Source organism: Malus domestica, chromosome 04, assembly GCF_042453785.1.
Source record: "Malus domestica chromosome 04, GDT2T_hap1".
NCBI classification, from domain to species: domain Eukaryota; kingdom Viridiplantae; phylum Streptophyta; class Magnoliopsida; order Rosales; family Rosaceae; genus Malus; species Malus domestica.
The window spans coordinates 17,680,139-17,696,289 of record NC_091664.1 but is presented as its reverse complement, the minus strand read 5'-3'; the positions used below and the strand labels follow the sequence as shown (position 1 = coordinate 17,696,289).

Genomic DNA, 16,151 nt, shown 5'->3' with positions numbered 1-16,151 from the left:
TCTTGTTGCTGGATTCTGCCTAGGCATTTGACTGCGGGTAGTAAGGACTGGACTGGATCATCTTTATTTTGTATTTTCTTGCAAACTCTTCGACTTCTTTTGAAATAAAAGATGGCCCACGATCCGTTACTATGGTTTCGGGCACTCCAAATCTGTACAGAATCTTGGTCTCAATAAAACTTTTAATTGCAGCCGAAGTTATGAATTTCACGGTCGAGGCCTCTACCCATTTGGTAAAGTAATCCGTTGCCACAATGATAAAAGTATGCCCCTTGCTAGAAGCTGGATAAATCTGCCCGATGAAGTCCATTGCCCATCCTCTGAAGGGTCAAGGCTTGACTAATGGATTTAAAGGTACTGAGGGTACATGGTGGAGAGGACCATGCCTCTGACATTCTTCACAGCCTCGGGCATAAAACTTGCATTCTTTTTCCATATCAGGCCAGAAATAACCATATCTCCTAAGCGACCACCTCATTTTAGTTCCAGCCTGATGTGCTCCGCAAATTCCTTCATGTACTTCAACCATTACTCTCATAGATTCTTCTTGGCCTAAGCATTTTAATAATAACCCGTCTGGAGTTTTCCTTAGCAGGTCATTCGCCCACAAAACATACTTAGTTGCTTGCTGTCTATCCTTCTTGCTTGTGGGTGAAGATAGATCCTTTAAATAATAAATGATGGGCAACCTCCAATCTTCTATCTCCATTTCCAGAACCATCACATCCAGACTAAATCCTCTTTCCAGGATAGAAGGAAGGTTTCTTCTTTGAATCTCGACATCCAACCCATATTTTCTTTCATGTATTAACATACCTGAAGCTAATTGCACCATCTCGTTGGCCGCTAGGTTGGATCCTCTTAGAACATGACTAACCGATATCTCAGAATCCCAATAACTCAGCAATTGCGTGGCCGCCAAGTAATATCCGGCCATGGTGATATGTCTGCACTTGAACTCCCCATTTAGCTGGTTTATTACTAACTCTGAATCGCCAAAGACCTCTACCTCCATTGCCCCCAGATCCATCAAGATTTCCAAACCAATTATTAAGGCCTCATACTCTGCCCGATTATTGGTATTCCTTTGGTAATGTAAGAGAAATGAGTAATAATGATATACCCCTTGAGGGTTGATAATTATAATCCCAGTTCCTGAAGCCTTCTGAGTGTGGGAACCATCAAAATATAGCTTCCAATGAGTAATCCATAGACCAGCCACTCTTTTTATCTCTTGCTGGACCCACTCCTCTCTGCCCGAGACACCTTTGCTTGGCGGGATCCAAACACTAGTAACTTCCAGGGTTCCCGGGATATTGATTATCTCATTTGAGACTCTTGATGCTCCGTCAAGAAGTCAACAATTGCTTGACCTTTGACTGCCCTTTGGGGTACATACTGAAAGCTGAATTCCGATAATGCTAGAATCCACTTCCCAATTCTTCCTGTTAGCATTGGCTTTGATAACATGTACTTTATCACGTCCGTCTTGGCGATGATGTGCACATGACAAGGTAACATGTAATGCCTCAGCTTATTGGCAATAAAATACAGGGCTAAGCACAATCTCTCTACTGGGGAATATCTTGTTTCTACCTCGGCCAGAATTCTACTGAGGTAGTACACTGCTTGCTCTTTCCCGCCTTCATTATTTTGAGCTAGCAAACTCCCAATCGATTTATCTGAAGCAGAGATATATAGCTTCAAGGGTTTTCCCCTCTGAGGTGGCACCAACACTGGCGGAGAAATCAAATAAACTTTGATACTGTCGAAGCCTTTTGGTGTGGTGGTCCCCACTCGAAATTCTCCTTATTCTTCAGTTTTAGCAAAGAAGTCAGTGGCTGGATCTTGCTCGCTAAATTGGCAATAAATCTTCTCAAGAAATTAATTTTGCCTAGCAGCTTATGGAGTTGCACCTTGTTGGTGGGTGAAGGCGACTCCATTATTGCCCGCGATTTGTTCTTGTCCACTTCTACACCTCTTTGATGAACCAGGAATCCCAAGAAGTTGCCCGCTCTCACTCCAAACGCGCACTTTTTTGGATTCATCTTCAATTTGTGGACCCTCATTCTTGTCAATGTCTGCCTGAGGTCTATCAGATGCTGCTCTTCTGTCTTGGATTTCACCACGATGTCATCAATATACACCTCCATATTGTGTCCAATCAAATCATGAAAAATGGCATTCATTGCCCTTTGGTAGGTCGCACCAGCATTCTTGAGCCCGAATGGCATGACTAGATATTCATATGCCCCTACATGCCCAGGACACCTAAAAGCTGTTTTATGTATATCTTTCAGAGCCATCTTTATCTGATTATACCCAGCATTTCCATCCATAAAAGATAAGATTTTGTGTTTTGCTACTGCGTCTATGGATAGATCTGCCATGGGCATGGGATACTCATCCTTCGGTGTAGCGCTATTAATATTTCTGTAATCAACACAACATCGTACTGTTTTTGTTATAGCCTTTAAAACAGGTACAATGTTGGCTAACCACTCCACATATTTGGCTAGCCTGATAAATCTGACTTTCACAAGCCTCTCAATCTTTTCTTTGACCTTCTCTTCTATCTCCTTTGACATCTTTCGCGGTGCTTGCTTAACAGGTTTATATCCATCCTTGATGGGCATTCTGTGTTCCACCAAGGTTGCATCTAAACCTGGCATCTTAGTATAATGCCAAGCAAAACAATATTTGAATTCTTGCAAAAGATAGATAATTTTTGCCCGATCATCAATCTCCAATAAACCACTAATTTGTATTGGTCTTGGATCTTCCTCTGTCCCTAGATCAATAACTTCCAGATGATCTTGGACCTCTGGTGGTGGCTTATCAGGTTCTGCACACAAAAATTCGACTAGCTCCGGGCTCTCGGGCAGGTCGTCTAGCCCATCTAGGTCATATATGCACTCGGCCATTTGAATGGCCCTTTCCAATTCTTCTCGACAAGATTCCTCCATGCTTTCATCCTGGCTGGTTAAAGCTCATACCTGCCATTCCTGCTCTTCTCTGTCTAAGAGCTCATTTTCTTGTCTTTTTCATTTCCCATACACCAACAGTCTTTTAATCAGGGATCTGACTGCTATTACCTGATTCTTCATTTTTTGTTCTATCATTGATGGTGTAGGGGTGTTGGGACGATACAAGGTCTATCCCACTCCTCTCTAGTAAGGAGCATTCCTTGTTCTAGAAGCTTTTGGGCCGTCACCTTGGTAAGGCGGCCATTCCCATCTGCTCCTAAACATTTCAAAATTCCTACGTTGGGATTGTAGAAACTTGCTTCAGCAACATTGGCTGTGGGAAGAAAGGGCCGTGACTCGGCCTCTACCTTTTCCCAAAAGCCTGGTCCTTCTGCGCCTGCTTCATGATAAACAGCCACTTGTTAATGTAGAGTGGAGGGTATGGCGAGACTTTGGTGGATCCAATCTCTTCCGAGTAAGGCTCCATAGGTGGAAGTGCAGTCCACCACAAAGAATGCCAACATGATCTGTTTAGACCCCAAATCTACTTCTAAAGGCAATATCCCATGAGTCTTGGTGATAGTGCCTGAAAAGCTAGAAACCGTGAGGTCTGTAGGAATAAGATCCTTTGTGCCTTTCCCCAACTTTTTCATTTGTTTGACTGGTAGTACATTAACAACCGCTCCTCCATCAATTAAAATTCTTTTGAAAGACACTCCTTCCAAATGGGCTGTAACGTATATGGGTTTCAGATGATTGGCAAGCGAAATGCTCGGGCGGCTGAACACCATCTTGTCCGTATAGATCCTTAAAGGACCATCCTTGGGTGCTTCAGATGATTCAGCTTTCCCCGATTCTCCCTCTTCAGCTACCTCCACGCTGACATGAGCCATCATTGGCTCAGTTGTCACATAGTCTCCTTCCATCGTGGCAGGCTGATCAGTTCTGGCACTAAACATGACGGATAGCACGTACGCCATGTTGATATGAAAGTTGCTAGGCTCTGGCAATTCTTCTCTCTTGCTCCCAATCTGGTCCATGAACTCATCTAACCAAGCCATCGCATCTGCTGGAAGCAGTGGTTCTGGTGCCCCCTCTTGCTGATTCACACCTGAATACGGTGTTTGCCTTGGAACTTCCCCGAAATGATCCACTAATGATGGAGAATGTGGTTTTCTTTCAAGTGAAACAATCCTAAAGCAAATAGGCTGCTCTGTCCATGATCATATCTTCTTGAGCTCTCCTCAAGATCCTATATTTCCCAGGGTGTAGGCTTTGTGGCACATGGTTTCCCTCGCCTTCAGCCTTGTTGTTAGCCTTTTCCACCTCCTTCTTACCCCTCCAGCGAAGCTGACTACTCCCCCCAGATGACGTTTTCTCCAACTTTTGATTCTTGGATGCTTCCGACGTCGCAGGGGTTTTTAAGGAATTCATGTAGGCTTTGTGTTGCCTTTGAACCCTTTTGACCATGGAGGCTTTCATTTGTTTAACGGGCTGTCCATTTTTCCCAACCACGTACCATTTTCGCCCGAGGCGGGCAGGATTATCTTTTTTGATAGGGTTTGTTATCCTATCATTTCTCTTGGCTTCTTTTCCCATATGGCCATACTGAGAGTGCTCTACACCCCTCTCTTTCGGCTTCTTGGCATCTTTATCTTCTTCCTCCTCAGACACTTCATGGTTACGAAATATCTCTGATAAAGCCCTTGGTTGGGAATCGCCTTCTAACCGCTGAAAGACACTTCGGGAGGTATCCCTTCCTCCAGTCCGCCGAGCTTTCTCATGTGCCTCTCTTCTCTTTTCTTCTTCATTCCTTCTTATCAGTTCCTGATCTATGAGGGCTCCTATAGGCGGTATTTCGAGCTCACACTCGCATTGGCACTTACTGCACAACACCATCCCTTTGATTATAACAGCTCTTGGATATTCGGGCAAGTTGACCACCCCTTTTATGGGTTTGTCAACCAATCTTCTTTCTTCTTCCTTTGTGACCTTTTTTTTCCCTTCTCAGCCCAGGCCATACTGATCATATTTATTAGGACCTCTGAGAAGGAATCCGTAGGTTTATCCATCACTACTTCCTCTAGCTGGTTGGTTTCAAGTCTATTATCTTTTTCCCCAGATAGATGTAAAGATATAGGAATAGTTGGACTTATAACCAGATTGGCTTCCCGTTTGAAACCTGCAGAAGCGTTCTCCGGTCTTTGTAGCATTTGCAACAAAGCAGTTTGCAAATCTTCTTATTGTTGTGACATATCTCTTTTAATCAAATGTATCCCACCGGGCGTGCCAAAACTATGTTCGTGGTAGGAATTTCCGTCGAGGATGTTCCCTGGCCGACGAGCACACAGCTCCCCGAGAGGTTGGCACCGGTTGATGCTTTCTGTCGAGCTTCTGCTTCACTGATGGGCTTATCGGGCAAAGCTTGTCGGGCAAGGCTTATCGGGCAAAGCTAAAAGAGAAAGACAGAGTTAACGTTGAAATGTGCCTTCGTGGGGCCTTAGGTGTAGGCCTTGAGGCTCACAATCAAGATTAACTTTTAAATGCTCAAGCGTGCCACTGCCATCTTCAGCATGGCAAATGTAAAGCGGATGTTGAGTTTTAGTTGTATATATATCTGAGAGACAATGTTAGTTATGACATGTGCTTGTGTGGGGCCTTAGGTGTGGGCCTTGAGGCTTCCAGTCAGTAACTAACTTAGTACTCGCACATATAATGTTCGTTTCATTGATTGTATGAGTCTTATAACCACTATACTTCTGATTACCTGAGCCCGAAGAGCAGAATGAATCCAAATAGGTGCCTTTGTAGGGCCTTAGATATAAGCCTTGAGGCTTCCCATCAAAACTCCATCTATACTCAAACGTTCTATGGTAATCATAATATAATAGAAATAAAACTAAGGGATAGGTCGATTACTTGCGCCCCAAGTAACTTCGGACTTTTTGTTATCAAAGCTTGTCGTGGATGGGTTAAGTCCACATAAGGTTCTTTTTTGTGCCTTAGGGCCAAGGACTTTTAAGTGATCAAATCTTATATGCCCGAGGGCTTCGAACTCAGATCTGGTTTGAACTGTGAAGACATATTCAAATCGGATTCAAGCACTGAGAAAGCCTTTTAATAGTCATCTTACTTGAAATAACTTGAATACAACTTGAAGTATACAACATATTCCTAGGCTAATGAATGAAAAGACAAAAACAAAGAGGGTCGGGCAAGGTTTAACCTTGTCGGGCAAGGCTGATCGTCTTGCAACTTCCTATCTTTGTGGTTTATCAAATGGGTTGAGAGCTTTAGAAAAGGGGTAAGGAGATGAGTTTACAGAAAGAAATCGATACTACAGTAGGTCCTTGACAAGGTAGCAAAGCTATTACAAAGGGTTTATCCCGAGAGGGATGAAGGCTTGGGCTGACTACAGCTTCGTTTTTAAGGAAAATCTGGCTTTGAGCAGAGTTTGTGCTTGTATTTGTTTGTTTGATTGAGTGTCCTCAACTCTGATTTCTCTTTCTTCTTTTATAGACACTTTGGCTTGGCCTCCTGTAACAGTAATCTTGCCTGAATGCGGTTTGAAGGATAGTGACTCATCAGCTATTTACTTGTACTGCCACTGTAAAGTACTTTTGGGCTGATTAGCTGGCTGGTCTATACCACTTGGTTTTTGGGTAAGTGAGCAAGTGGTGCCAATGGTCTGCACCTAATCGAGAAAGGCCTCTTCTGTCTTCTGGGTTTGGGCTAGACTTCGCGCTTCTCTCCTCTTTTTGGGCCAACTCCCTTTTGAGCCCAAAATCTAAGTTTTAACCCAAACACACGCCTCTTGAAAAATATGAAGGCTAAATCACTCAATTGACTATGTTTCAAAAATACAAACACAACATTCATATGAAAATTTTTATAAAACGAATATCCCAAACCAAGAGACCAAGAGACCAACTAGTGACATACACATTAACTAGTTAGATCAACTGGAAATTAACTGGAAATTCAACTGGAGATGGGAGGGCATCGTAAAAACCTTTGTCTAGAGAAATTCAACTGGAAATTAACTAGTTAGATCAACTTTATATAGGGTTCTTCAAAACCAAGAGACCACCACACCAATATGTAGAAGAGTGTAAAGAAAGCTAGTTATTTGTTCGAAGATGAATTGCAGCAAACCCAGTAGTGTGAGATACCATGCATTCTTCAGAAGGAAACACAAGAACTAGCCATCCACTTGTTCCCCTACTTAACCATCATGACCAACAGTAACTTCAGCAGCAGGCTCATCAGAGTCATCATGATCACAAGAAGCAAGAGGTGGCTTGAGGGCAAGCTTTCCCAGATCAGTCAAAGTTATAAAAATATCAATTATATAAAATACTTAAAAAAGCAAACTAACAACAAATTTAACCTTCATGGAAGAGTGAGCGGTGAACTCGAATTTGGTGGGAAGCCGGAGTTTACAGAACGGACACGCTTTGTAGTATTTCTTGTGAATTGTTTGGTGTATGAGGAAGCCACTCTTGGTGTGAAATTTCTTGTTACACATCTGGCAGTATATTTCTTGAAACATCTTGGCAAACTTCTTTTGCTTTGCTCGGGTGTCAAGAGCAGCTACATGAATGAAGGAATTAAGTACACGATGTCAAGAATTAATGAATGGATATAAAAAGGATGATGAAAAAAGGAATGGCGGCCTAATTGGGTTTCTATGATCATGCGTGCATCTAATCAGAAAATTAGCAAATATAATGCTAGAGGGAATTAACATAGAGATTAGCGAAATCACTATAATTCCTAATAATAATATTTAATAAAATTAACAAGAAATTAGGTCAACCCGATTATTTCATTCTTGTTAAAATTATGATAAAATGCCCTCAGACCCCCTCACGTATATATTTCTCATTTAATCTTGTATTAGAAAATAGTTACCAAAAAAAGAGGAGAAGAAGGAACAGGAAAGAAAGAGTTAGGGTGTCCAATCCAAACACTCTCCTTCCCAAAATGGATCAATCAATCAAGATGGGTTTGAAATATTATTTTCTTGCTCCGTTTTTATAATTAAGATCCCTAAATCTATATATATAATTTATATTTAATTAGCATTTTGATTACAAGATCCGATCATTAATTAGCATATCAACAATTATCCGATGTTGCATCAAAGTTTTATCTCTCTGTTGTCCTTTATTGGTTCTGATAGACAATGATGTGCTAGGGTAGTGTGTTTGAAGGTTCCCTTAGGTTTGAATCCTTGGCTTTGTTACAAGTCCTGAAAACCAAATGAGACATATTTGAATCTTGCTAATTTTCTCTAGAAGCCTCATATCATTGCAACATATTGTATAATGTAGTTTTGCTTTAGTCATTCTTCTAGTTGTAACTTGTAAATTAATGCAAATGCTTGGGGAAGTAAAGTGATCACCAATCGTGAGTCAGCATGTTCATCTGTGTCCAAGGACTCTCACTAGGCATTTAGCTGTAAATACAATCATTTTTCTGTAATGAATTGTGTGTAACTTAGGCCCTCTCACGTATATATTTCTCATTTAATCCATTATTAGAAAATAGTTACCACGTAACAAAGTAGTAGTAGCACTACCACAACGCCCTCAGACCCTCTCATGTATATATTTCTCATTTAATCTAATATTAGAAAATAGTTACCAAAAAAGAGGAGAAGAAGGAACATGAAAGAAAGAGTTAGGGTTTCCAATCCAAACATTCTCCTTCCCAAAATGGATTAAGCAATCAAGATGGGTTTGAAATATTATTTTCTTGCTCCGTTTTTATAATTAAGATCCCTAACTCTATATATATAATTTATATTTAATTAGCATTTTGATTATAAGATCCGATAATTAATTAGCATATCATTAATTATCCGATAATTACTTTTCAATTTGTCTAATCGCACTAAGAAATCAATTGACCTCATCTAATTGCTATGCGATTAATGTATTTTCGCTAAATTCCCTAGATTCATGGCATGCAATTTCCTTTCCTAATATGTTAATTATTAATTATAGTTCTACCTCTTAATTTCTTGCTTAATTTTATCTCTTAATTAACAAGGAAATCATCGGTTGACTAATTTCTTGCTTAATTTTATTAATTATTATTATTATTATTAAGAATTATAGTGATTTCACTAATCTCTATGTTAATTTTATCTCTTTAAAAAGGAGATAAAATTAACATAGAGATTAGCGAAATCACTATAATTCCTAATAATAATAATAATAATTAATAAAATTAAAATTAAGAGATAAAATTAAGCAAGAAATTAAGAGATAGAACTATAATTAATAATTAACATATTAGGAAAGGAAATTGCATGCCATGAATCTAGGGAATTTAGCGAACATACATTAATCGCATAGCAATTAGATGGGGTCAATTGATTTCTTAGTGCGATTAGACAAATTGAAAAGTAATTATCGGATAATTAATGATATGCTAATTAATTATCGGATCTTTTAATCAAAATGCTAATTAAATATAAATTATATATATAGAGTTAGGGATCTTAATTATAAAAACGGAGCAAGAAAATAATATTTCAAACCCATCTTGATGGCTTAATCCATTTTGGGAAGGAGAATGTTTGGATTGGAAACCCTAACTCTTTCTTTCATGTTCCTTCTTCTCCTCTTTTTTGGTAACTATTTTCTAATATTAGATTAAATGAGAAATATATACATGAGAGGGTCTGAGAGCGTTGTGTTAGTGCTACTACTACTTTGTTACGTGGTAACTATTTTCTAATAATGGATTAAATGAGAAATATATACGTGAGAGGGCCTAAGTTACACATAATTCATTACAGAAAAAGGATTGTATTTATAGCTAAATGCCTAGTGAGAGTCCTTGGACACAGATGAACATGCTGACTCACGATTGGTGATCACTTTACTTCCCCAAGCATTTGCATTAATTACAAGTTACAACTAGAAGAATGACTAAAGCAAAACTACATTATACAATATGTTGCAATGATATGAGGCTTCTAGAGGAAATTAGCAAGATTCAAATATGTCTCATTTGGTTTTCAGGACTTGTAAGAAAGCCAAGGATTCAAACCTAAGGGAACCTTCAAACACACTACCCTAGCACATCATTATCTATCAGAACCAATAAAGGACAAGAGAGAGATAAAACTTTGATGCAACATCAAAATCTGCAGTTATGAAACACTGGAGAGGAAAAAGAATGAAGTTATGAAACATTACAAGAACTTTTGTATCAAGTCTTTTACTGAAATGAAAGGGGCCACCTTTTGTAGATTCAACAATTTCTTGTTGACGGTAGCAGCATTTCCATCACCCTCCCCAAACGAACCCTTTATCTGTAAGGAAGACAAATGATTAATTGATATGCAGAGGGAAAACTCATTAGTTACATGCCAAGATTATGTTGTTCAACTGATCCATTCGTTAACAAGTCTTTTAACTCAAGGATGCCCTTCCAAAGATTGAACCCAAACCCACTTTGGCAGGGATATAGGGAAATAGAGTGATAGCACCCATACTTGGTTTTTCCAAAGTGGTTTTAATTGTCTTCCGATGCAGATTTCATTTTCAAAGACTAATCTTTCTTTGACAATCCCTACTGTTCTAAGCATGCAATGATAGAGTCCAAAATTCATAAAGAAACTAATTTTCCACAATAATAAGTTTATATTAACTCCAATCAGATTATAGGAAAACAGATGATATGTACAGGGAAAATTTGCGGACAACTGACAACACCATTAAGAATGATCATGACAACTCCACATTTGTTTTGTTTAAACTACCCTTGAAATCCACTAAACTTTATTTTGGTACTAACAACAAACTACATCACAGATATCCCAAAGATACACTAAACACAAAAACCAGAAAAGACCGAATTAATCCGTCATTGCTCAAAAACCCATCTAATTGATCCGAATTAATCCAAATTACTCCGAAAACAAAACCCATATCCAGAATCCTAACAAAAACTAGGACAAAATTAAAGACCATCTAAGTTACGCAGAATTCAGTTTTTATGGGTATCAACAGAGATAGAAACATACAGGGAAAGAGGTGCTTGGAGAGAGTATGATTAGGCATGTATTGTGCCACCAACAGCCTCTCATTTCCCTCACCAATCTTTTGTGCCTAACCTTCCCAACCGTAGCCGCCTCCGCCTGCATCCAGATACAACACGAACAACTGCATCAGCTCAGAAACTCACAGAGGCATAAAATGCACAAGCTCAGCAGCAATTGCATACCCAAAAAATCGGGGCCTTTCGCAATTCAAAACAATTCTGAAAATCTGAGCTCATTAATCTAAATATCATTTGCGTAATCTATATATAGTTGAATATCAGAGTACGGAACAAACAAGATTAACAAAATAATAAGAATATTATTGAAAAAATGAGAATGTTGGAATGGCTACAAAACCCTAAGAGGCTACATTGTGACTAACATGTTATTCATGCTAAACTGTAAGCTATATTTATAGAGAGCAAAACCTAGAAACCCTAATTCAGATGGGCTAGGCCCATATACTAACTAACAAGCAAAATCCAAATATTAAAATAAACATAAATACTAATATTTTCCAACACTCCCGTCAAACTCATAGCGGTATACGACATGAGTTTGCAAATAAGCAGATGCAAACTGGCTCCGTTAAGTGGACTGGCAGTAAACTTTACTTGACTTGACTTGACTGGCAAACTGATTCTTGATTCTTACTAGCAAACTGATTCTAGTTCAAATTGGCTAATGTTGAGAGTATGGAGAGAACCCGTCACTAAACGAAAGAGATTTCCATATCTCAATTGTACCAACAAACGAACAACGCCAACAACTTGTGTGGGCCTTCAAATAAAAAGCCAATGTTTTTTCTTTTCTACTTTTTTTTTTTCCTCCTAGGACTTTTTCGAATGCTTTCCTTCAATAGCCATATTTTTTTCCTTCCTTCTTTTCCCTTTTTTCTTCCTTCTTCTTCCTTTCCGTGGTTTTTTTTTTTTCCTTATTTTCTCCTTCGTCCCCTTTTTTTATTTGTTGCGGAATCTTCTCCTCTGCAAGCAAAACTTTTTTTTTCCCTCTTTCATTTTTCTTTTCCTTGCAAAGAATCAATACCAACTAACAAATCTAAAATGAACGACGACAAAGGCAGACAAATTGATACCAACAAGAACGGATTGAACCCTAAGGATCGAACCCACTCTGATACCAAGTTGAATATCAAAGTGCGGAACAAACAAGATTAACAAAATAATAAGAATATTATTGAACAAATGAGAATGTCGGAACGGCTACAAAATCCTAAAAGGTTACATTGTGACTAACATGTTATTCATGCTAAACTATAAGCTATATTTATAGAGAGAAAAACCTAGAAACCCTAATTCGGATGGGCTAGGCCCATATACTAAGTAACAAGCAAAACTCAAATACTAAAATAAACATAAATACTAATATTTTCCAACAATATGTGTGTGTAAATCAATGGACGGAGAGAGTGAGGAGATGAGTGAGAGTAGTACCTGATGATAATTGAGAGAGGGTGAGACGTCAGAGGTTGTGACGGTTGGGGCGACGGAGCAACGGAAGAGGAGGATTCAGATTCAAACGAAAATAAGGGCGGCTCTAAGGTAGCGGCGGCGGCGGGTAGGGGGGAGATTCTGTTAACTGGTATTCTATTACAAAACAGATAGTGGGGAATAATTGGCACCTCTAACAAACTCTGACGGGCTAAAAAATTGGTAGGGAGAGAGAGAGAGACCGGAGAGAACAAAACGAGAGAAGTGGACGGAGTCCGTCCGAGCTAGAGGGAGAAAGACAAAGGGTAGAGAGAGAAAGACCATTTCGACGCTTCAGTGTTGAGAAAAAAAAATCAAAGAGCACGGAAATTAATTAAATAATAAGAAATTTGGAAAACTAGCCAAAATTTGAATCATGAATAGAATTTTAACCAATCTTTATAATTTATTATAATTCTAATCAAAATTTGACATGAAAATACTACAACGCCCTTTCTTAACTAAAATTATTGCAAAACTATATCTTCTTTTTTGTTCAGTTTCCCTAAAAATACCTTCACGCCTTAATAACAACCTCTCTAAGTAGCACATATTCAGGGAAAGGCCCGGTGGCCTCATCCGGTTTCGATGCAAAGCTATGATTTTCTTCCTTCTTCTCAATGGCGAGTACCCATTTGAAAATTTCAAGCTCAAATTTTGGTTTCTGGAGGATGACCTATTTGTGCTTACAGGTTTTAAAGCCGTTGGAGTGAGAGAAGCTGCAGAGCAGTGTAAGAGTAACCCCATCGAAGCAGTTTGGAGCTTCTAATGTCAAATGCCTACGAGTGAAGGTATTTTTCTAAGGGAAAAAACTGCATAGTTTTGCAATTATTTTAGTTAAAAAGGGTATTTTAGTAGTTTTATGCCAAATTTTCGTTCGAATGATAATAAATTATGAAGGTTGGTTAAAATTCTATTCATAATTCAAATTTTGGTTAGTTTTCAAAATTTGAATCATGAATAGAAGGAAGAAAGGGAAAAACAATTCCTTCCCATTTTCTGCAGCTTCTACGTGAACTGCATCACTCCCTAATTGGGCAAACTCGAATCTTTCCACCATTATTTTTCATCTCTTTTGTTAAATGCAAGTGGCCCTCTACCACAGTGGTGGAGAGGAGTGTTGCCCTTGCATCACAGCATGGGCTCGAACAGTTCCTCTGATGCTGATTATTCTAGAATCACAAAATGGGTCGGTCAACTAATATGAAATGTACTTATTCTGTCTTGGATGACATGATGTCTTGGTGTAGTAAGAAACAATGGATGGTAACACTATAAACTACAAAAACATAATTTACAGCAATTATGGCACCTGAACAAAGTGCATGGTCGATGAGGTTGAATGATTATGCAGTGATAAATTTAATCAGTGGTCCGTTTAGCTATAGTTCATAAAAGGACTTAACAGTTAAGACGTCAAGTTGTAAAACTACGATAGCAACTCAAAACAACGAATAGAGCAAATGAAGAGAGAGGCACTCGCAAGGGGGAGTGTTCAGTCACCACCGGTCCACCACCTCTGTTTTTCTCAATTGATCAATAGACTTCTTTACCCTGTCATCTCCTTCTATAATTCTTCTCATGCTTATTTGAGTGACCGCCGCTCCTCTCAACCAATGACAGAAAACATAGAAGTATAAAAACAGACATGATTTTCTCTATATGTACTAGTGTAGTTATAGAAAGCTCGATTAGCATTGGTTTACATGTATTCAACACATGGCGACAAATTTCAAGGATGGAGATTATGCTAACGAATTTATAGTTGTCTAGTATGTTTTTAGCTTTCCATCTTTTTCTATTCCTGTTTTCTGTAGGTGTGTTGTATGCTGTTTGCAACATGATTATTGTTGTTGTGCATTTCTTTTTCGTAATTTTTTTTATTGTTGAGTTTAGCGCAAGTCATTTTGATGAAAGGAGAGAGGACTAAAACGATACCTCCAACGAAGACATGGAGAGGTGATGGAGATGGAGATAGAGATGTTACTGGAATAGGAGAAATTAGAATGATTATAAACTTTTAGTAATAATTCTGAATATTTAAAATTCTTTTTTTTTTAAATTTTGATAAATCAAAAGAGATTTTACTAAAGGGGTGATCTGGGCTAAGTCACAAAATAGTATATACAACCAACCAATATAAAAGTAAAATCAAATTTCAATTAGTGGAGTTGTATGTCTACAACAACAAAATAAGAAAGAAAGAAAAAAAGCACATAGTCCTAAAAAGCTTCCAGTGGTCCCTTCGACAACATCCGATAAAATTGAAACAATATATAAAAAGCTTCCAGTGATAGAGTAAGCAAAACAATCCTTTTACAACTGCAAAGTTGGCACAATCCATATTGGAGGTTTTCGGTTGTTCTTTACAAAGGCCATAACATCTTTGGTGTACGGCTTAGAAGTCTCTTGTATACACACCAAAATCATGCGGTCCACAAGGCCCGACATCAAAGCTCATACGATCAGCATCGTGATTGTAGTATATACAATTCGCTTGACATCCTGGAAACTTTGAAGCCAACACACATACTGAAGACTTGTCACCCAAAAAGAGTGCCGCATCAAGTAAGGTGTCCATCGCAATCCACTTACACTTAGCGTAATCCAATTCAAAAAATTTTAATTCCGTCATCTCGCGTGTTCCATCTTCAAAATCCCAAATAAATCTTTGAACCATCAACAATTTTTCCTCATTTGAATTCACGAGATATGTCTTGAAGCAAGGATCCTCTGGTTTCTTGGCTCATGCAATTAAGCTTACTTGTGTAGGACCGACGGGTAAGATGAAACGACAAGAGTGTTCTTCGGTTATCAAGGTAAAAATTATCTTGGAAGCAAACAACGTCTTCTAACATTTTCCATCGCCTATCAACGTAAGTCCATCTTGTGTCTTTGAGTTTAATGAATGCCAACTGCAATAGGTCCTCGTAGATGACAAGAACAATGCAATCCTCTGCAAATAATATTGGATCCGCCGAGATTGTAGCCTTGTAGACTCCATAGTTACATATTGAGGGGTACATCAACAATTCATCCTCACCTTGCGGAGTGAGCGGAGGGAGGCGAATGATTGAATTGTCTTTCATTCGCCTCCCTTTATGCCTCGGTAGTGGATTTGTTAGGGTTATGGTTTGACTTTGGTCCACCGCTATTAACCATCCCTTTGAAGAACCACAAAACCGCTTGTTCGACAACTTGAGTTGCAAATCAAACACCTTGTTATTCATTGCGTCCCACAACCTCCACGTCCCCTTTTTGCCAGTAGCTATCAAGAGCAACGGAGGACAGAAAATTGACACAAGAGCACGTTGCTTTTTATTAGCCTTTGCTGCATGTTTCCACGACTTACAAACGCAGCCGAAGTGCAAATAGTCTGAAGGTGACACTAATGTCTCCAAAACTACATCCAAAAGTCTGGTAGGCAACTGTGTAACAGTGCTAATTGTATGAACTCTCGCACCTGCATGTATATACATATATACATAAAATTATTTGAAGGAAATAGGATTACACAAACAAATAGGAAACCCGAACCGATTAGGATTAGGAAACTGGGGACTCGACTAGGATTACGAAACATTTATATATTCGAATATTGTTGTAATCTAATCTAAACAGCAAATTTGAAAGGAA

General features: G+C 38.8%; 2 protein-coding genes across 3 annotated transcripts; both read right to left on the bottom strand.

Moving 5' to 3' along the window:
* Positions 1-6,840: 6,840 nt before the first annotated feature.
* On the bottom strand, positions 6,841-11,399 carry LOC103433235 (uncharacterized). Of its 2 annotated transcripts, XR_003772649.2 has the most exons (5): positions 11,211-11,399; positions 11,011-11,124; positions 10,225-10,296; positions 7,357-7,559; positions 6,841-7,266 (listed from the first exon to the last, which is right to left on the bottom strand). XR_003772649.2 is itself a non-coding variant. In XM_029101083.2 (4 exons), exons 1-4 carry the CDS (start codon positions 11,277-11,279, stop codon positions 7,550-7,552), a joined length of 309 nt encoding a protein of 102 aa, XP_028956916.2. In that variant the 5' UTR covers positions 11,280-11,399; the 3' UTR covers positions 6,841-7,549. The 2 variants fall into 2 exon arrangements, 1 of the variants encoding a protein (XP_028956916.2); XM_029101083.2 differs by having other exon boundaries at positions 6,841-7,559; positions 10,181-10,296.
* Positions 11,400-15,208: 3,809 nt separating this feature from the next.
* LOC114824498 (uncharacterized) lies at positions 15,209-15,994 on the bottom strand. Its single transcript, XM_029101646.1, has one exon. It carries the CDS (start codon positions 15,992-15,994, stop codon positions 15,209-15,211), a length of 786 nt encoding a protein of 261 aa, XP_028957479.1.
* Positions 15,995-16,151: the final 157 nt, after the last annotated feature.